This window comes from Notothenia rossii (genome assembly GCF_949606895.1).
Source record: "Notothenia rossii genome assembly, chromosome: 9".
NCBI lineage: Eukaryota > Metazoa > Chordata > Actinopteri > Perciformes > Nototheniidae > Notothenia > Notothenia rossii.
Genome location: NC_136907.1, coordinates 63,478,649 through 63,500,206, shown reverse-complemented (window position 1 = coordinate 63,500,206; position 21,558 = coordinate 63,478,649). Strand labels below are relative to the sequence as shown.

General features: G+C 42.4%; 1 protein-coding gene across 3 annotated transcripts; it reads left to right on the top strand.

Annotated features, from left to right (window-relative positions):
• Positions 1-455: 455 nt before the first annotated feature.
• On the top strand, positions 456-20,928 carry LOC307018967 (uncharacterized protein). 3 transcript variants are annotated; one of them, XM_079649537.1, is made up of 5 exons: positions 456-900; positions 1,039-1,176; positions 1,261-1,379; positions 1,749-1,919; positions 20,085-20,928. In XM_079649537.1, exons 1-5 carry the CDS (start codon positions 606-608, stop codon positions 20,898-20,900), a joined length of 1,539 nt encoding a protein of 512 aa, XP_079505663.1. In that variant the 5' UTR covers positions 456-605; the 3' UTR covers positions 20,901-20,928. The 3 variants fall into 3 exon arrangements, with proteins under 3 accessions (XP_079505663.1, XP_079505665.1, XP_079505664.1); XM_079649539.1 differs by lacking the exons at positions 456-900; positions 1,039-1,176; positions 1,261-1,379; positions 1,749-1,919 and adding exons at positions 16,875-17,324; positions 17,443-17,580; positions 19,106-19,195; positions 19,563-19,949 and having other exon boundaries at positions 20,292-20,928; XM_079649538.1 differs by lacking the exons at positions 456-900; positions 1,039-1,176; positions 1,261-1,379; positions 1,749-1,919 and adding exons at positions 16,875-17,324; positions 17,443-17,580; positions 19,106-19,195; positions 19,563-20,003 and having other exon boundaries at positions 20,292-20,928.
• Positions 20,929-21,558: the final 630 nt, after the last annotated feature.

Here is a 21,558-nt window from a genome sequence, read left to right as displayed (position 1 = left end):
TTTGGTGTGAAGCACTTTGGTAAACACTCTGTTTTTATTATGTGTTATACAAATAAAGTGGGTTTGTTTGGATTGGATTTGTAATAGTTGGTATGCCTTTGAAACCAACGTTGCTAGTGAACTGCGAGCGCCGGAACCTCACAGCGGAGGAGAAACTGTGGAGCGCTTACGCCAATAGCGCCTCTGAAGCGCATAAAGGTGCGCCGCATTGGCGCTTCAATGCCATGCCATCTACCCACACTACCTTTGTGATTGACGTATTGGGCACCCCCAATCTACATGATCAATACACAGGGCTTACTTTGTAGACGTTAGACAAGTCTTAACGAGGCCCACCTGATGCAAGCTAATTGAACACAGGTTCAAGCATTAGCTGAGGCTGCACCTGCCTTGTTGATTGGCTGCCTGGTGGTAATATGTGCCAGTATTAAAAGCCCTGTCTCATGCTTCGTTGCCAAGTGCTCTCCACCTGCAGTGAGTTTGATTTTACAGAATGGGAGTCCTATGAGTGCCTATCACAGCTGCATTGGTTGTCACAGCACCTGCTGATGCTCAAATAGTTGTGGCAAAGAAAGTTATCTCATCTCCTCACATTTCCAGCAGTCATGTGCAACAGGATGATACGCAAGAGAAAAGGCGCTGGTGTTTACCTGGCTGCAGCTGTTATTCTGACGTGTTATTTTGCGCAAACTATAGACTGTTATCGTCTGAAGAAAACAGAAAGACGAGAAGGGAGAAAAGATGCCGATACAACAAATGGGTTCCAAGAGGGGACAATTGTTTTCGGGAGAGCTTTTGAAAAAGGGTCAGGACTTGATTCTCAAGTCACAGGCGGGACCAAGAAGTCATCCTCAAATGCTTATGAGGAGGATGAAGGTGCTTATCAAGCAGACTCTGCAGGTAAAAATATTTTTGTTTACGTATTGAAGGGTTTGTTATTTTGCTTGAATTGTTTTGTTTCTCTTTAAAGTACAAACTATTGAACAAAATAAAATATATATATATATATATATATTTTTTTTTTGTATTCGCCTTCAGGCTGGTTGAGCCCAACACAAGTCGCCAGTCCCAAAGACTCGTCATGGATGAGCATGTCGCCCTCACTGCAGTGTGGTTCGAGCCAGTTGAAGTTCAGAGCGGTGGGATCAGGAGCATCACAATTCGCAGTAGAACAAGGTAAATTAATAGCCATAATATCCTAAATGTAAACTTGATTTATCTCTACCAATGACATAAAAACTGAACCTTTTTACCCCACAGGAAATGCACCTCCAATGCCTCTGTCCCAGGTCCCGTCTACCTGTGGCTACAGCATGCAGAGGAATTCGCATGCACTTGAAATGTTGGTTCCCTATGATGGCTGCAACATGATTCAAGAGGTAATGTGAAACCGATTTAAAGAGTGAGGAAGTGAGTTTAAAATAATGATGGCTATTGCTATGAATTGTTATAGTTATGAATGGTGTAACGAGAGCCGAATAAATAAAATGTTTAATCTGCATCATATTGATCTCAAGCGAAAATGTGTTTTCAGCTTTTCATATCTGATTTTTTTTTTTGCTTGCTTTCAAATGTACCTATTAACCATGTTTTTTGGCTGGGGACCGACATTCAAATATGTTGCATCATGATGATCTATTTAGAAAATATAGCATGAAATTAATATTTTGCCTTGTACAGGGGGAGTGGAACATTGACAGGTTTGTGTGATTCCTTGCTGTTTCTAATTGCATGTTTTTCTCCCAAAGGGTGGAAGTTATGTACTCCCGATGCGTTGGCAAGGAGTTCCTGTCTCTCTCTGGTGTTCCAAACCTGCCTCACCTCCTGCTTCCAAAACGACTTCCCCCCATTCCCCTGTACCTCAGATACCTCAATACCCTGAGGTGCCTCAATACCCTGAGATGCCTCAATACCCTGAGGTGCCTCAATACCCTCCGATGCCTCAATACCCTCCGATGCCTCAATACCCTCCGATGCCTCAATACCCTCCGATGCCTCAATACCCTCCGGTGCCTCAATACCCTGAGAAAACAACAGCAACGACCACACGTCCTATAACTGCAAAGACGACAAAAAATCCTAAAATTCCTGCACTGCCTCAGATTCCTCAATACCCTGAGGTGCCTCAATACCCTGAGGTGCCTCAGTACCCTCCGATGCCTCAGTACCCTCCGATGCCTCAGTACCCTCCGATGCCTCAATACCCTCCGATGCCTCAATACCCTGAGGTGCCTCAATACCCTCCGATGCCTCAATACCCTCCGATGCCTCAATACCCTCCGATGCCTCAATACCCTGAGGTGCCTCAATACCCTGAGGTGCCTCAGTACCCTCCGATGCCTCAATACCCTGAGGTGCCTCAGTACCCTCCGATGCCTCAATACCCTGAGGTGCCTCACTACCCTCCGATGCCTCAATACCCTGAGGTGCCTCAGTACCCTCCGATGCCTCAATACCCTCCGATGCCTCAATACCCTCCGATGCCTCAATACCCTGAGGTGCCTCACTACCCTCCGATGCCTCAATACGCTCAGATGCCGTTTCCACAATATATGCCCATGTATCCTCCCTTTAATCCTCTTTATCCAGCAACAAAGCCAAAACATCATCCCCATGTTCACTTGCCCATACCAATGCTGCCTCCTTTCCCTCCTCCACGCTACCGTACTTAAACAATTCTAATAAAAGTTTTGAACAGACACTTTCCAGTTTTTGCTTTTGTTAACCTTCAACTACCCAAGATACTTTTTATTCCAGACTCTTCAAGAAGTCTCATTTGGTTTGTGAATGAGTGAACAGTCCATATTGAGAACATGACATTTAATTTAAACAGAAATTGTGCTGACAAATGATTTAACTTAAAGTGCACACTTTGACTTCCTACATTTATAAATTCAATTAATGCCTGGCATTGGAAGTGTTATCATCGTGTGGCTTTGTGTCCCCATGGTGGAATCATTGCGCAACCATTTCTTAGTCATCATCTCTGAAATGGAGCATTTACAACTTTGGGCAGTTCTGCAAATCAAACCAATGAACCTTCAGCATTTGTCTCTTTTTGGTTTTCTAAACTGGAGTAAGCATGACTAAATTTGGTCAAACACTAAGTCATAAGTGTTCAAACTACACATGTAGATGTTATATTATAAAAGTAGCCTTCATACAACTAAAAATGACAGGTGAGATCCTTAATTATTCAAGTGAAATGTCAACAATGATAGAAGCAAAACCTTTAATCCTACAGGGTGTCCTTAAGACCTGTGTATTGTTTCTTTCAAATTATGGAACTAACCATGAAACGACTTCTCTGGTCCAAGTCAGGCTGGGACACTGATGCATGTTCACCATCCCGTTACCGTCGGATTGACTTTCCATGATGTGAAGATAAATATGTTGTGTTCTAAATAAGGGAAAGCATTGTTATACAACTAATTATTGTGGGTCAATGTAGATTAACAAATCAAAATAGTCAGACTCTTGCCTTGCATTCATTGGTTTGTTATCGAAATCAAACCGTATGATACATTCATGGGCGTAATTTTCACTGGGGACAGGGGGGACATGTCCCACTAACTTTTCAAAATCCCGTTTGTGTCCCCCCCACTTTTCAATTTTTTTTTTTACGCAAGTTGTCATCGTCACGGAGGAGCGTCTGTGTGTGTGTGGCAGGAGCGCATTTTGTGTGAGACAGAGAGACAGGGAGAGACGGGGAGAGAGAGAGACAGGGAGAGAGAGTTACGGGGGTTGTTGTTAGCATCTGGTGCTAGCTCGGAGATTAGATTATAAAGCTGTTTCAACAATAAGGAGAGGGAGAGTCCTGTCGGACTGAGAGGCTGAGATAACATCAGCTCAGGGAAGTAAAGGACTCGCTGAGTGATTATATTGTAAACTTTAGTCTAAGTTATCTCAGTGGGTCTCAAACGGTTTGGTCTAAACAAATATTTCCATCTATTTAATATAGTATGTTAGTATGTTCAAAATAAATTAAAAAGTAATTCCAATGTCAGTAAAAAATTAAAAACACAGTTTGAAAGGGAAGTGATTAGTAAAATATGCATAAATAAAAAGAAAGAATGCAGACTAGGTAAGATAAAGATAGGAGAGAAGTATATCAATGATGTGTTATTGGTTGTGAGCATATTCTAATGGTTTTTGGAGTATTGAAATATATACAGTTCTGTTTCATATGAGTGTTGAGAGAGCTGTATCCATACATCTCTAAATGTGTGCACCAGATTGATGCCTTTAACTTCAATTTAAAGAAACAAATCACTGGGGGTGCATGCCCCCGGACCCCCCTATAGGATGTGAGGTCATCACAAATAAAACAGGTTCATGGATAGATAAGTTTGCACACTCATTATACACACTACACATTTTTCTTGGATTAGTTAACACCATAGTCCCTAATATATATTTGTAGAAAGGCAGGAAATGGAATTAAATCGAGAACAATGTTTCATTGAGGAGGACCCCCTGTTTTGTGTCCCCCCCACTTCTCAAACCAAAGTTACACCCTTGAATACATTACACAAAATTATGAAGACCCAAGAATCAGGGGATATTTTCATTTGAACTCTGAAAGGATGGACTTTGGACTCTCAAGCTTGTGCAAAGTTGTTTGTATACTTTTGAATACAACTTGTATACCGCTTCGTGAATAAAGATTTGGGGGAAATAATTCATTTTTCGCATTTTTTCCCCTTTCCTGTCAAGTCGAGGATTTTATTGGACAGACAATAAAAGCATACAAATCGATAAAACATTGCTCAGACTGACTCGAAAGCGAGGGAAAAGAGTTGGATCTTTAGGCGGGACTTAAACGTTTGGAGGGTGGGCGACAATTTGAAATGGGGGGGCAGGTCGTTCCAGAGCCTGGGGGCTACCGCTGGGAAGGCTCGATCTCCCCTGGTCTTTTTCTTGGTTTTAGGGACTACCAGAAGCAGCTGAAGCTAAATGAAGTCACAAGAATGATAGAGACATAACAAAACACTATTTATTTGGGCATGGCTAATATAATTGTTGATGGCCAAACAGAGAAGTAACACAACTCTGCTCACATTTCAGGGTTTTTCTTTGACTTAGCCTACTTAAGAGGGAAAACATCTTTCCATATACAATTATTTTTACGATAAGCTTCTTAACAATTACTATCATGTTTACATAACAGTAGACTAAATACAACTCATATGATGTAATTAGGACCCTTATAAAATAGAAAAATATATTTTCTATATTGCTCCAATACTTTAAATGGAGATTAGAGGGTTGTGTGGATAAATAACAAGAACAGCAGTACATCCGAAGACAATGGAAAGAAAACATGGAAATATACCAAGAATGTGTACACATCCTCAATTGTTAACCTATTATATTTGAAAGATATTCTCACCTCAAGTATTGTTAATATAAGACATTCCCCATTGTTATTTTCCACGACTTGACAGGAAAGGGGAAAAAACGCAAAAAATGAATTATTTCCCCCAAATCTTTATTCACGAAGTAGCATTTTCTGCTACTCTGTACTTCTACTCAATTATATTTCAGTGGGAAATATTGTACTTTTACTACACTACATTTATTTGACGCTTGTAGTTACCTTTTTAGATAATGTTTATATTTTCATACATTTACTACTAATTTACTCAGTTCGTTCCAAAATGTGCTCTATATTAACAAATCACAACATTAACACATCTTGTATATATGTAGATTTTTTATTATAAGAACATTGATTTTTATTCTATAATGATGTAACCCTTTTACAAAAGGCATTCTGCACAAAGTACTTTTTCTTTTGATACTTGATTATATTTGGCTAATAACACTTTGGTGCTTTACCTTAAGTATTATTTTGAACTTGGGACTATAGCAAGTTATGGAGTATTTATACTTTTACTTTAGTACAGGATCTGAGTACTTTTTCCACCACTGCTTAAGATCCAGTAATGGGTTGCTATATCCTGCACCTCACACCCTGAATTATGTTAATGTGTCCAATAATAGTTGTTATTTACAGTACATTTTGATCATTAACACATTTCTCTTTTTCTGTAGGTTTTGAATGTGGAGATGCAAACAGTGTACTGAGACTCAATCTACAAGGTACCAATGACTGAAGCACTATAAATTAAAAATCCTTCAGGACAAGCCCTTCATCACTGAGTTCGGAGAGCGATGGCCAGCTCTGTTTTCAGAGAGCGAGGTGATTTTTAAAATATTTTAATAGATGCATGTATAAGAAAAGAACCTCAGCTGAAGTTCTTTGTTTTGTTTACACCAGTAGATGAACTCCTGTCCTTTCTGCTATGACACTTGATGGATATTATTATAGATGCAACAGCTTTAAACAAAACATTTTAACCTGTATCACAATGTGTTGCAGGTAAACGCAGAATTCACCTGCATCACCGCCGTTCCGCTGCTGCCTACCTTCATGTCTCAACTGGATCGCCATTCGTCTCAGTTGATGAAGGTTTTCAAAAAGAAGGGAGGAACACCAGGATGCAATTTGGGCCTGATCATGGCAGCCATGGACAAGGTATGTAGTTGTATTAAATTGTGTAGTTTTGGCACTGCAACACCATATTCTCTTTATCTCTCTCTCTTGTTGTCCCTCTCATATAAATATATTTTAACCTCTCTGACCCCCTTCCTTTGACTTGCCAAAAATCAGCACACAAGCATAGTCAGTATTTTTGTGTGAAGATTTTAAAAATGTGTTTGTCCCTCGGGATCCCACTGTTGAAACACGATGGGACTGTGCAGAGGCGTCAATTGGGTATGGCAAGGTATGGCAGCTGCCACACCTTGGCTCCAGGGGAAAATGTAAATGTTCGTTTTAAAAAAATTAATTTATGGAATTACTCTGTGTCAATTTGTATTGATTATTCTATTATTTAATACATATAAATTAAATACAAATGAAAATCAGAACAACACAATCGATTTCTCTAGTCTAGATATTATCTTTCCCAATACTTATCGTAACGTATCCCCCCTCCCTATCTTGAAATGTGGTATCTCCTGACGAGAAGCCGCCGGAGGTCAGAGCGGGTCATGTTATCGCGGTTTTTTTTATTTTTCGGCTAAGCTAATTAACTAAAATGAAAAGAAAGCAAAGAACTTTAGAATCTTTTTTTATCAAAAAAAAGGCAGGTGAAGGTGATGGCTCCAATGTTGCCCCAGCAGCAGAGGGAGAAGGACCAGGTAGTGAAGGTGGGATTCAAGCTGTTAACGAGGCTGTTAGCCACTCCAGCACCTGCGCCGGGGATGCAGATGCTAACAGGGAGACGGAGACTACATGCATGGAGGCTGAGAACTCGTCCACACCGACTTCTCGAATTGAATCCGAGTCTGAGTCCCCACCAATTTCTCAGATTGAAAGAGCTGGATCAGACGTGGACAGCGATAAGGAAGGTCAAGGCCCGGGTGCAGCAGCAGTAGCAGCCTCTGGGTCAACTGGAGCAGAGAAGAAGGATATTAGTGGATGTAAAACAGACGGACTCAGGCGTCCTCGTTTGACCCACTTCCCAACTAGAAATGGAAGACGCTTTAATGTCAGTGTGTATCAGGAATATGACTGGGTTGAATATTCTGCGCAAGAAGATGCAGTTTATTGCTTTGCATGCCGTCATTTTGGAGGAGCCTCAACTTTAACAGGTGACAGGCATGGACTGCGTGTGTTCATAGACACTGGATACACATGTTGGAAGAACATGAAAAAAAATCTCCGGGATCATCAAGGGAGCAGTAGACACAATTGTGCTGCATTAGCGTGGTCTAACTTTAAGGCTGTGATCAGCGGACATAAGGAATCCATCGCAAGTCGGATTGACGCAAACAGGACAGATGAGGTGCAGGAGAACCGGGCTCACGTCAAATCCTTGTTCAAAATCACGTCATTTCTGGGAAGACAGGCCCTCCCTCTCCGTGGCCACAACGAGAGAGATGAGGATGAAAATAAAGGAAATTTCCTTGAACTTTTGGACGTTATTGCAACAGATGACAGGAACGTGAAAAGCAAACAGGAACGCAGGTATGCGCACTATTCTTCCCCAGAAGCCCAGAATGATATGGTGAGAGTTATTGGGGAAAATATCAGAAGTATAATCATAAATGAAGTAGGAGAAGCACGGTACTTTTCAATGTTAGTGGATGAAACGAAAGACCTGTCTAAGAAGGAGCAGCTGGCCATTTTGATCCGTTATGTACATGACGGGATTATAAAGGAAAGAGCCATTGGAACCTATCACATGAAGGACCTGACAGCTGAATCCCTGGCCCAGAAAATAATAAAGGAATTATCGAGTTTAGATATTCAGCTGTGTGTTGCACAATGCTACGATGGTGCAAGTGTTATGCGGGGTAATGTGCGTGGAGTGCAGGCTTTAATACGTGAAAAAGTGCCGCATGCAGCGTATATACACTGTCATGCACATAGACTAAATCTTGTGCTTGTGAGCTCGATAACTGAAATACCAGAGATGGCAGAGTTTTTTGGTGTTGTTCAAACACTATATACTTGTATTGCAAATAGCAATACCAGACACATGCTTTTCATTGAGGCTCAAAAGAAGTTGGGACACAACAAAATACTGCACTTGGAGCGCACCTGTCCCACTCGGTGGCTGTATTGGTATAGGGCTCTACAGAAGATAAAACTGCGCTACGAGGCTATACTAGCTGTGTTAGATGCCACTATTGACGCTCATGCAGAGGGTTCAACTGAAGCTGCTGGACTTCGGACAAATATGCTGACAGTCACTTTTGTTGTGCGTCTTCATGTCCTAGAAAAAATCTTAAATCTCACTTATGGACTGTCTGAACAGCTTCAGACAAAAGACATTGCAATCACGATGGCTTCCAACCTCATACGGAGTACTAAGGCCCAGCTGGAAAAGATGAGGTCAGATAAAGAGTACCAGGACACACTGAGCAGAGCCAAGGCATTTTCCACAGAGCTCGGCCTCCCAAGCAGCGACACTGCCCCTCTGCGACCAGCAAGAGCACGGAGTGTGTCCAAAGCCTTGGCAGGGTTTATTGTCGGATCATCCAGTGGCCAGAGACAAACAGGAGATGACCAAGAAAAAAGACTATACTTTGAAACACTGGACCGCTTCATCTCTGAGTTAGATCGCCGATTTACAGATAATGATGAGCTACTTAATGCTATCCAGGCATTTGATTGTTCATCTCCCCATTTCATGGATGTAGTTAAAATGGAACAGTTTGCACAACTCTATGATGAACTGATCGACACCACCCTTCTCAGTTCCCAGTGTCACACAGCAAAAGCTTTCCTTGAACTTGAGATGAAGGAGGACGTGGAGGAGGAGAAAAACATAATGCTGGCTTTGACACGACTGAAGACCATGTCTGTCGCTTTTTCAGAGGTCATCAAGCTATTCAAGATCGCAGCAACAATTCCTGTCTCCACTGCATCCAACGAAAGATTCTTTTCCGTTTTAAAAAGAGTCAAGACTTACCTGCGGACCACCATGAGCGATGACAGGCTCACAAACCTCATGTTGATGGCTGTTGAGCCTGCTGTCGTAAAATCCCTGGACGCAGATGAACTCGTCAATAACTTTGCTGCTTTGAGGACCCGCCGTTATCCACTTGTGGAATAATTAATAAAGTTCATCTCAAAGTAAGATACCCAAACATCTTATTAATATGATTTCTCTTTCTCTTTTCTTCTCCCTCCCTCCCTCTCCTCTCTCCCTCCCTCCCTCCCTCCCTCTCCTCTTTATATTTGGACTTTAACAGTTTACAGCAGTTTACCTGGTATGTTCACGTGATATTGTTGCAATTACATAGTGAATGAAGTGAACAGAAAGAGTGAAATTGTGTCAGAAAGGCTATTACTGCTGTCTAACCCTGCCGCTTGCTATCCATGGTGCTGAAAACGGATGCGTAACGGCGCATTTGACTGAATTGATTGATTGACGTGCGTAGTTAAGTGTTTGTGTCCATAGTTACTTGCGCTAGCGGGATGTGAGTGAGGCTGCATTTGAAAAAGTTCAAATTTTCCTAACCACACAGAAAAGCTACATAGCAGACTTGTCACTTTTGTTATGATTATTTGCTGGGCATGTATATTGATTGATACTGTAGTTAAGTCATGTGACTAGTAACCTTGCCATACCTTAGCTTTGGCTGAATTGACGCCACTGGGACTGTGTCCTTAAAGCGCTCTGCGTCTACATGAATGAAAGTTCAGAGAGCTTCATAAAGGAATATTTGGTAAGTTGAAACATAACCAAACACAGATATATATATATATATATATATATATATATATATATATATATATATGTGTGTGTGTATGTGTATGTGTATATATATATTTAAACTTTAAAGTAGAGACACTACATACTGATATAGCCTACACCTGGGGCCGTATTCACAAAGCATTTTATCATACCGCTAGGAGTGCTCCTAACTCGCGCTAAAACATTTTACGTAGGAGTTTTTTCTTAAAAGTTATTCACAAAGCCGCTGAGACCTACTCATACTAAGGATAAATCACTAAGAGTGACGCGCCGTTGCTATGGATGATGTCGATTCTCGTGCATGAGTTTAGAAGCGGTCAGTACGGTGATTGGTTGTTCAGAGCAGGCGGTCTCGGTGAAACTCATCCGCAACATCCCACAAACGAGCCCAATAAAACAAGGAAATAGCCTAGGCTAGAAATGTATTCCTATCAAATAGTTATGGACAGTGCAGTTAGCAGAATACACGCATGATGACTAGTTTGTGCAGACCACGATAATGACGTTTTATATGCACGTTAAAGAGAGAGAGCAAACAATAAAAATACGTAAATTGCATTAAATCAAGGAGGCAATTAAAAGCACCCCGCAAACTATTATCCAATGAGCATATTTCCAGCACTTAAACACTTTCAATAACAGCCCATACCGCCGTTCAAGTCCCCCTATCATGATGAATGAAAACAATCTGCGTGTTGATGGAATGTACTTTCTTTCTATTGACGAACACGTCCTCATCTTTTGAGGGCGCAATTATTTTTATGTGCGTCCCGTCAATAGCACCGACCACACCGGGCATACCTGCAATTGCCATGAAGTTGGCTTTGATCCTGTGTAGTTGTTGATTGTCCAAAGGAAACCGGATAAACTGTTGGATGATATGTGGTCTAGAGAGCGCGTTGATGGTTTGGTTTATGGCACGGCTGACTGATGGTTGCGATATTCCTAAATCGTCGGCATTGCAAAGTTGCATTTTCCCTGTTGCTAAATATCGTAGTTGTTAAGTATTATTATTTGATGACGCCCTTAGTCTGTGTACTACGGTAGCAGTCGCACTGTTATTCTGTTCTTGTATGAAGGTACGTCCTAATGTGACGTCACTACGTTGACTGTTGTCAGTCTGTGAATAAACTTACCGGAGACATGCTGAAGAGAATACCGAGTCTGATTTACTTATTGTTCATACGCGATTCATGTGCACCCAAGCTTAACAGGTTATGGGCCCAGGCAGAGTTGGACACAAACCGACTTGGAGATAAGTGAGTTAGATTATCGGAAGAAGTGTTACGCGACGTATTACGCGTTAGCCAATTAAGCTAACAAGCTAGCTTAGCAAGTGAAGTATATTAGCAAGCTAGTAGCCCTCGCGGTAAAGTTGGCGCGCAAAAATGGCAAGCAGAGCAACAGGTCTCCTGGCACCGCAGCTCTTATTCAAAGGATATGAAGATAAGTATGACCTTTGGGAAACAAGATTCCTAGGCTGCTTACATACTCTGAGGCTAAAAGAGACTATCTTACATGAGCCCACCGGTGCTGATCAAGAACAGCTAGATGCAGATAGAAGGAAGAATGCTGATTGCTATGCTGAGCTAATAAGGCTGATAGATGATAAGAGCCTGTCGCTAATAAGACATGAGGCCGCAGATGACGGCAGGAAGGCTCTGAAAATACTGAAAGAACATTATTCAGGGAAAAGCAAGCCGAGGATAATAAACTTATACACGTCGTTAACGAGGCTGCACATGGCAGACAACGAGAGTGTTACCGACTACATGATAAGGGCAGAGAACGTGATTACAGCCCTGAGAGATGCAGGCGAGACCATGAGTGATGGACTGACCATAGCCATGATACTAAATGGGTTACCAGACTCCTTCAAGCCATTCGCCGTCCATGTAACACAGAACGAAGATAACGTTACGTTCACAGACTTTAGAAGAAGATTAAGGGTCTATGAAGAGTCGGAGAAAATGAACACAGCAGAATCCACAGATAATGTGATGAAAACATGTGCAAGGCAAGGCCGAGGCACCAAGACGCACGCTAGCAACAGAAGAGATGAAGATGCCAATGTGACGTGCTACAAGTGTGGAATAAAAGGACACATATCAAGAAAATGTTTTCGTAAAGTGTGGTGCGGTTACTGCAAAAGGAATACACACGATGAATCACTCTGTAAGAAAAAGGGGGGAGAAGATGGTGCCAGAAAAGTCGCAGAGGAACAGAATGGCGACCAAGACCATCTCTTCAAGGCCAAGCACACAAAGAGCGGGAAACCACCAGACAACGTGAAGATGAAAGGCATCATGGTGGACGCAGGAGCGACATCCCACATCGTGAACGACATCGGAAAGTTTAAAAGCTTCGACGATTCATTCCAGCCCGAGTCTCATTCAGTGGAGTTAGCTGACGGGACCAAGTGCAATGGAACAGCACAGAGAAGAGGAACGGCGGTGATATGTCTATTAGACGACGCCGGACGACAACACAGAGCACAGCTACGGGATGCACTGTACATGCCCTCATACCCACATGACATCTTTTCGGTGGCAAGAGCAACAAACGGAGGGGCGACAATCACCTTCAAGAAAGGGGACAGTCACATGGTTACCAAATACGGCAGCAGGTTTGACATCCATGAAAGTGTAAATTTGTATTACTTACCAACTGTTGAGGGGAATGTTGACCAATGTAAAGGGTGTCACGACATGCAAACTTGGCATGAAATTTTGGGTCATTGCAATTACGAAGATGTACAAAATTTACAAGGTGTAGTGAAAGGCATGGAGATAAGAGGAAGTGCAGTCAAACCAGCTCAGTTGTGTGAAGTGTGTACACAGGGCAAGTTCACCCAAACGAGAAATAGGGAGCCAGACAAAAAGGCTAAGATGCCCTTAGAACTAGTCCACACAGACTTAGCCGGTCCAATGTCAACACCAAGCATAGAAGGGCACAGATATACACAGTCTTTTACAGACGACTACTCTGGTACTATTTTTGTGTATTTTCTAAGGTCCAAGAGTGATACAGTGCAGGCCACAGAAAGGTTCTTAGCAGACATAGCACCTTACGGAGAAGTTAAGTGTATCCGTTCAGATAACGGCACTGAGTTTACAAGCCGAGACTTCCAGGCACTGTTAACCAAAAATAGGATTAGACACGAGACGTCTGCACCCTATTCACCCCACCAAAATGGTACAGCAGAGAGAGGTTGGCGAACTCTCTATGATATGGGCAGATGCTTACTGATAGAAAGCAAGTTACCAAATAAACTATGGAACTACGCCATACAGACAGCAGCTTATGTAAGGAACAGGTGTTACAGTAGGCGCACAAAGAAAACGCCATACGAGCTGTTCACAGGCAAAGAACCAAATATATCCAAACTTCAGAAATTTGGGTCAGTGTGTTTTGCTTACAAACAAGAGAAGGGAAAGCTCGACCCTAGGTGTGAGCAAGGTGTTTTCATAGGCTATGATAAAAATAGCCCAGCTTACCTGGTGTATTATCCAGACACAGAGAGGGTCCAAAAGCACAGATTGGTAAAATTCACAACAAAGGGGGATAAAGAAAAGGAAACACAAACACCAGAGTCATACAATGAATATGGTGATAGTGATGTACATCCCAGGGTCAAGGACAGCGATGAAAATGTTGTTGATGAATGTGATGTGGGAAATGTGCCAGGTCAAGATACTCAAAGTGGTGCTTCTGGGACTTTACCTGAACAGACTGAACGTACACAGCCGGGTAAAGTCACCGAGACTCCAAACAGAAAAAACCCACCCAGAACCAGGAGGAGACCAGCTCACCTACAGGAGTTTGAGACTGACGATACGGAGGACAAACTGCAAACATGCATGGATTTTTGTTACAGAGCAGTATGCGACATTCCTCAAACCTTCCAGGACGCCATAGCGTCACCCAAATCAAGGCAGTGGAAAAATGCCATGAACGAGGAGATGAGATCACTGGAGGAGAACGAGACCTTCAACCTCACCCAATTGCCACCAGGCAAACGGGCAGTGGGGGGTAGATGGGTCTACGCACTCAAGAGTGACATTGATGGGTCAGACAAGTACAAGGCGCGATTTGTAGCTAAAGGCTACAGTCAGAAACCAGGAATCGACTATGATGAGACATTCTCACCCACAGCTGATATGACAAGTGTAAGAGTACTCATGCAAAAGGCAGCACAGGAGAACTTAATCTTACACCAAATGGATGTTAAAACAGCCTATTTACATGCACCCATTGATTGTGAAATATATATGACACAACCCGAAGGTTATGAGAAACAGTCAAAAACAGGTGAAGAGTTAGTATGCAAGTTGCACAAATCTCTCTATGGTTTAAAGCAGTCAGGCAGAAACTGGAATGCTATGTTACATACATGTTTGACTGAAAATGGTTTTGTACAAAACCCCGCTGATCACTGTGTGTATACAAGAGAAAAGCACAGCGAAAAGGTAATCCTAATAATATGGGTTGACGATCTCATTATAGCAGCCAGCAACGAGGGTGTATTGGAAAGTGTAAAGGGGATGCTCACTGAAAGGTTCAAAATGAAAAACCTGGGAAAGTTGAAATATTTCTTAGGTATAGATTTTGAGCAAACAGAAGGTCAAGTCAAAATGTCTCAAAAGAGATATGTGAGCAAAATACTGGAGAGATTTGAAATGCAGGATTGCAAGTCCAGAGACACACCATGTGAGCCAAAACTAGAATACACAGCAGACGCTGAAAACATTAAAGAGCCAAGAAAGTACAGGGAGGCAGTAGGAAGTTTAATCTACTTGTCCACATGCACTCGACCAGATATATGTTTTGTGGTCAGTAAACTATCTCAGCACTTTGCTGAACCAACTGAAGAGCACTGGAACACAGTAAAACATGTGTTCAGATACCTTAAAGGTACAGCAGAACAGGGGTTATGCTTTAAGAGAAATGACACAGATAGACTAGGTCTGAGAGTGTACAGTGATGCTGACTGGGCATCAGACGTAACAGACAGACGTAGTACATCAGGATATTGTGCCAGTCTCAGTGAAGGAAGCTCCTTGATCTCATGGAAGGCAAGGAAACAACCTACGGTTGCACTATCTACCTGCGAGGCAGAGTACATGGCCTTAGCATCAGCCATACAGGAATACATCTACTTAGAACAATTACTCAGAGGTATAGACAAATACAAATATGCACAAACAAAGGTGTACGAAGACAACCAAGGTACTATAGCACTAGCCAGAAACCCAGTAAATAGGCAAAGGTGCAAGCACATTGATATTAAGTACCATTTCATAAGGGAGACTTTAAATAGTGGAAAGGTAATTTTGGAATACTGTCCTACTGAGCAAATGATCGCTGATGTGATGACAAAACCAGCCACCAAAATAAAGCTAAAGAGGTTTGTTCAGGATATGTTTGGCACCTAGAAGGGCAAAGAGTTAACATAGTTAAGGTAAAAGAAAAAGAAGCCTTATTTTGTTTTGTTCTCAGGTAACCCAGTAAGCTAAGAGCGAGTGGGGGTGTTAAGTATTATTATTTGATGACGCCCTTAGTCTGTGTACTACGGTAGCAGTCGCACTGTTATTCTGTTCTTGTATGAAGGTACGTCCTAATGTGACGTCACTACGTTGACTGTTGCAGTCTGTGAATAAACTTACCGGAGACATGCTGAAGAGAATACCGAGTCTGATTTACTTATTGTTCATACACGATTCATGTGCACCCAAGCTTAACAGTAGTGTTGCCAAACATTTTATTTCCGGACTAATCGGGTTATTCCTGTTAGTCGGGGATGTTATTGCATCCCGCACTAATTCCACAACAAGTTTGATACCCTCACGATTTTGCCTATATCTCTTGATCAATTCACAGTCTTCCATTGTCTCCAAAACATTTCGTCTCGCAGCCATTTTCAGATTCTTTGTGAATAGGTCTTACTGAGTTAGGAGTCCTCTCGAGGACTTTTAAGCTCTCCTAAACTTAGGTGCTACTTTTAGGCCTAAAATACTTTGTGAATTGCTCTTAGTGAATACAATTAGGAGTCCTAAATTTAAGACTGACACGCCCATTATGTCTAGGAGTTTCTCCTAAATTCGCCAGTTAGGAGCTACTTTTAGCCCTAAGATCCTTTGTGAATACGGCCCCTGAACATCAGCAGGAGAGGACTCTTTAAAGTAGAGACACTACATACTGATATACACCTGGGTATATCTGGATTTGTAATAGTTGGTATGCCTTTGAAACCAACGGTGCTAGTGAACTGCGAGCGCCGGAACCTCACAGCGGAGGAGAAACTGTGGAGCGCTTACACCAATAGCGCCTCTGAAGCGCATATAGGTGCGCCGCATTTGCGCTTCAATGCCATGCCATCTACCCACACTACCTTTGTGATTGACGTATTGGGCACCCCCAATCTACATGATCAATACACAAGGCTTACTTTGTAGACGTTAGACAAGTCTTAACGAGGCCCACCTGTTGCAAGCTAATTGAACACAGGTGCAAGCATTAGCTGAGGCTGCACCTGCCTTGTTGATTGGCTGCCTGGTGGTAATATGTGCCAGTATTAAAAGCCCTGTCTCATGCTTCGTTGCCAAGTGCTCTCCACCCGCAGTGAGTTTGATTTTACAGAATGGGAGTCCTATGAGTGCCTATCACAGCTGTATTGGTTGTCACAGCACCTGCTGATGCTCAAATAGTTGTGGCAAAGAAAGTTATCTCATCTCCTCACATTTCCAGCAGTCATGTGCAACAGGATGATACGCAAGAGAAAAGGCGCTGGTGTTTACCTGGCTGCAGCTGTTATTCTGACGTGTTATTTTGCGCAAACTATAGACTGTTATCGTCTGAAGAAAACAGAAAGACGAGAAGGGAGAAAAGAAGCCGATACAACAAATGGGTTCCAAGAGGGAACAATTGTTTTCGGGAGAGCTTTTGAAAAAGGGTCAGGACTAGATTCTCAAGTCACAGGCGGGACCAAGAAGTCATCCTCAAACGCTTATGAGGAGGATGGAGGTGCTTATCAAGCAGACTCTGCAGGTACAAATATTTTGATTACGTATTGAAGGGTTTGTTGTTTTGCTTGAATTGTTTTGTTTCTCTTTAAAGTACAAACTATTGAAAAAAATAATAATATATATATTATATTCACCTTCAGGCTGGATGAGCCCAACACAAGTCGCCAGTCCCAAAGACTCGTCATGGATGAGCATGTCGCCCTCACTGCAGTGTGGTTCGGGCCAGTTGAAGTTCAGAGCGGTGGGATCAGGAACTTCACAATTTTCTGTAGAACAAGGTAATTTAATAGCCATAATATCCTAAATGTAGAATTGATTTATCTCTACCAATGATATATAAACACTGAACCTTTTTACCCCACAGGAAATGCACCCGGCAGTGTGCGAAAAAGTACACGTCCCACCGTCCGGGACGTGTTATTTACAATATCGGACAAGTAGATATTTCAATTGACTTGTCCGGCGGACAAGTGACGTTTTTCGCCCTGATTTATTGATAAATTCAGTTTACAAAAGGCAGAACTCATTCGCAAATTGTCAGTGTCCGCCATTGTTTGTTTAGAAATGTTAGTTTCGGTTCTGCTTGTCGATTCCTAAGGGAATGCATCTCGCCGCTTTCTGTACAGTTAGGGCGGGGCGGGGCAGCGCTGGAAGTGTAGCACAGTGGCAGGGTCGGGAAGCAAAACTATGTTCCGAGTAGGAACAAATAACAATTGTCCGGTACCGGGATTAATAAGAGTTGTCGGGACAGGAGGCGAGGCCGAGCCCCGCGGACCACAGCTCTCTCTCTCTCTGTTCTCCGGATCAGCTGTTCGCTGCATGGTGCAGCTCAGCGTCTCTCTCTCTTTCTACACACAGCGGATCCGCTGCCCGTTTAACAGCCTCATCTTTTTCAAACTTTCTTATGTTCTTTCTCTAATACGTAATGAAGGTTATTAAGCGTTTTAGCTCCTGTGTTGTTAATATTGACCGCCATTTCCTTTATGAAGTGAAGCAGCCTCCCTGTGTCCTCGCGCTGTCCTCACATCCCCGGACCCCCAGACTCGGAGGAGCACAGGGATGTCAGTATTGTTTATGAAGCAGGGTATAGAAAGTACATTATTGAAATGAAAATACTATTTATTTACTTTTACAAACAGTGAGCAGCTGGGCAGCTGCAGCATGTAATACACATGCGTCTTTGAGTTGTAGAAAAGCGCTAGGCCTTATTAGGCTACTAATAAGTAGCCTAATAATTAATTATTACTTATTATTATAAGCTATTATTATTAGCCTATTATCATTATATTTAAGGCCTAGCGCTTTTCTACATAGGCAGGTATCAGGCAGGTTGCAGTGTAACATCAGAGGAGACTGGGCCAATTGTACATTCTCAAACTGCACCACTTAGAACTAACTAAACAATGCAGAGATTATTTTTATATAATTGTATTCAATAACCATAAGAAATTAAACAGTATGAAGTGATTTGTAAATAGGAATACAGATTTGACTTAATGTTTTCATAAATATATTTTTCTCCCACTTTATCATGGGACTTATTTTTACCCTCTCAAAGAACCGAAAATAACCAGAATCGAAAAGCAGAACCGGAATCGTTCGAATCCAAACGATACCCAACCCTATGTGTGAAAATGTAAAATACGATGGCGAAGAAGAAGATTCCAGTGGTCCCAATTTTTGTCCATTCTGGACAAGTGAAAAATGTATTCGGACAAGTAAATTGCCAAACTCACTTGTCCATGGACAAGTACTCTCTAAAAACTTTTTCTCACACTGGCACCTCCAATGCCTCTGTCCCAGGTCCCGTCTACCTGTGGCTACAGCATGCAGAGGAACTTGCATGCACTTGTCCTGTTGGTTCCCTATGATGGCTGCAACATGGTTCAAGAGGTAATGTGAAACTGATTTAAAGAGTGAGGAAGTGAGTCTAAAAAAAAGATGGCTAGTGCTGTGAATTGTTATAGTTATGAATGGTGTAACAAGAGCCAAAGAAATAAAATGTTTTATCTGCATCATATTGATCTCAAGCGAAAATGTGTTTTCAGCTTTTCAAATGAGTTGTTTTTCGCTTGCTTTCAAATGTACTGATTAACCATGTTTTTTGGATGAGGACCGACATTCAAATATGTTGCACCATGATGATCTATTCAGAAGATATAGCATGAGATTAATCTTTTGCCTTGTACACTCGGATTGTAACATTGACAGGTTTGTGTGATTCCTTGCTGTTTTCTAATTGTATGTTTTTCTCCCAAAGGGTGGAAGTTATGTACTCCCGATGCGTTGGGAAGGAATTCCAGTATCTCTCTGGTGTTCCAAACCTGCCACACCTACTGCTTCCAAAACGACTCCCCCCAATTCGCCTGTAGCTCTAATGCCTCAATACCCTCAGATGCCTCAATACCCTCAGATGCCTCAGAAGCCTCAATACCCTCAGAAGCCTCAATACCCTCAGATGCCTCAAAACCCTCAGATGCCTCAAAACCCTCAGATGCCTCAAAACCCTCAGATGCCTCAAAACCCTCAATACCCTGAGGTTCCTCGAAACCCTGAGGTTCCTCGAAACCCTGAGGTTCCTCGATACCCTGAGGTTCCTCGATACCCTGAGGTTCCTCGATACCCTGAGGTTCCTCGATACCCTGAGGTGCCTCAATACCCTGAGGTTCCTCAGTACCCTGAGGTTCCTCGATACCCTGAGGTGCCTCAATACCCTCCGATGCCTCAGTACCCTGAGGTGCCTCAATACCCTGAGATGCCTCAATACCCTGAGATGCCTGAGATGCCTCAATACCCTCAGGTGCCTCGATACCCTCAAAACCCTCAGATGCCTCAATACCCTGAGGTTCCTCAATACCCTGAGGTTCCTCAAAACCCTCAGATGCCTCAATACCCTGAGGTTCCTCAAAACCCTGAGGTTCCTCAAAACCCTCAGATGCCTCAAAACCCTCAGATGCCTCAAAACCCTGAGATGCCTCAATACCCTAAGATGCCAGAGGCAACGACCGCACGGCCTACAACTGCAAAGGCGACTCGAAGTCCTAAAATTCCTGCACTGCCTCAGATTCCTCACTACGCTCTGATGCCTCACTACGCTCTGATGCCTCAATCCGCTCTGAAGCCTCAATACCATCTGATGCGTCAATACCCTAAGATGCCGGAGACAACGACCAAACAGCCTTCAACTGCAAAGGCGACTCAAATTCCTGCACTGCCTCAGATGCCTCGAAACCCTCCGATGCCTCGAAACCCTCAGATGCCTCAATACGCTCAGATGCCGTTTCCACAATATATGCCGATGTATCCTCCCCTTAATCCTCCCAAATATCCAGCTACAAAGCCAAAAACTACTGCGGCGACAACACCAACTACAACTAAACCAAAGGCTAAAAATCACTCATCGCAGCTTCCACCATCTATGCCTTACTATCATCTTTACCCTATGATCCCTCCCTATCCCCAATATCCAACCACTCCAGCTACCACTTTGAAACCAGATCCCCCGCCCACTCCGGCACCCCATCCTCCTTTTCATCCCCATGTTCACTTGCCCATACCAATGCTGCCTCCTTTTTCTCCTCCACGCTACCTTACTTAAACAGTTCTAATAAAAGTTTTGAACAGACGCTTTCCTGTTTGTGCTTTTGTTAACCTTCAACTACGCAAGAGACTCTTATTATTCCAGGGTCTTCAAGAATTCTCATTTGGTTTGTGAATGAGTGAACAGTCCATATTGAGAATTACATTTAATTGAAACAAAAGTTGTGCTGACAAATGATTAACTTAAAGTGCACACTTTAAATGACTACATTTATACATTTAATTAATGTTTGGCATTTGAAGTGTTGTCATAGTGTTGCTTTGTGTCCACATGGTGGCATCATTGCTCAACCATTTCTTGATAGGTTTTGAATTGGAACATTTTGTGTTCACACTAGCTTTCCTTGTGTGAACAAGCTTTAAAATGGTTGTTTTTTTTGAAAATGTATTTCAGTCAAAGGTAAAGTGCCATCATGTCCTTTCCTAAAATACGTAACATCTGCTGTGTGAGGGACGCTGGCTTAACTCATTACATACACCAACTCTGAAATGGAGTATTTACAACTTTGGGCAGTTCTGCATATCAAAACAATGAACCTTCAGGTCTCTTTTTGGTTTTGTAAACGGTAGGTAAGCATTACTAAATATTTGGTCAAACACTAGGTCATAAGTGTTCAAACTACACATGTAGATGTTATATTATAAAAGTAGCCTTC

What these genes read in the sequence shown, in the direction of transcription:
- LOC307018967 (XM_079649537.1), top strand. Translation starts at nt 606, where the DNA reads ATGTGCAACAGGATGATACGCAAGAGAAAAGGCGCTGGTGTTTACCTG. An exon ending in TTATCAAGCAGACTCTGCAG is followed by an intron (nt 901 to 1,038) that starts GTAAAAATATTT and finishes ATTCGCCTTCAG; the next exon opens with GCTGGTTGAGCCCAACACAA. An exon ending in GCTGCAACATGATTCAAGAG is followed by an intron (nt 1,380 to 1,748) that starts GTAATGTGAAAC and finishes TTTCTCCCAAAG; the next exon opens with GGTGGAAGTTATGTACTCCC.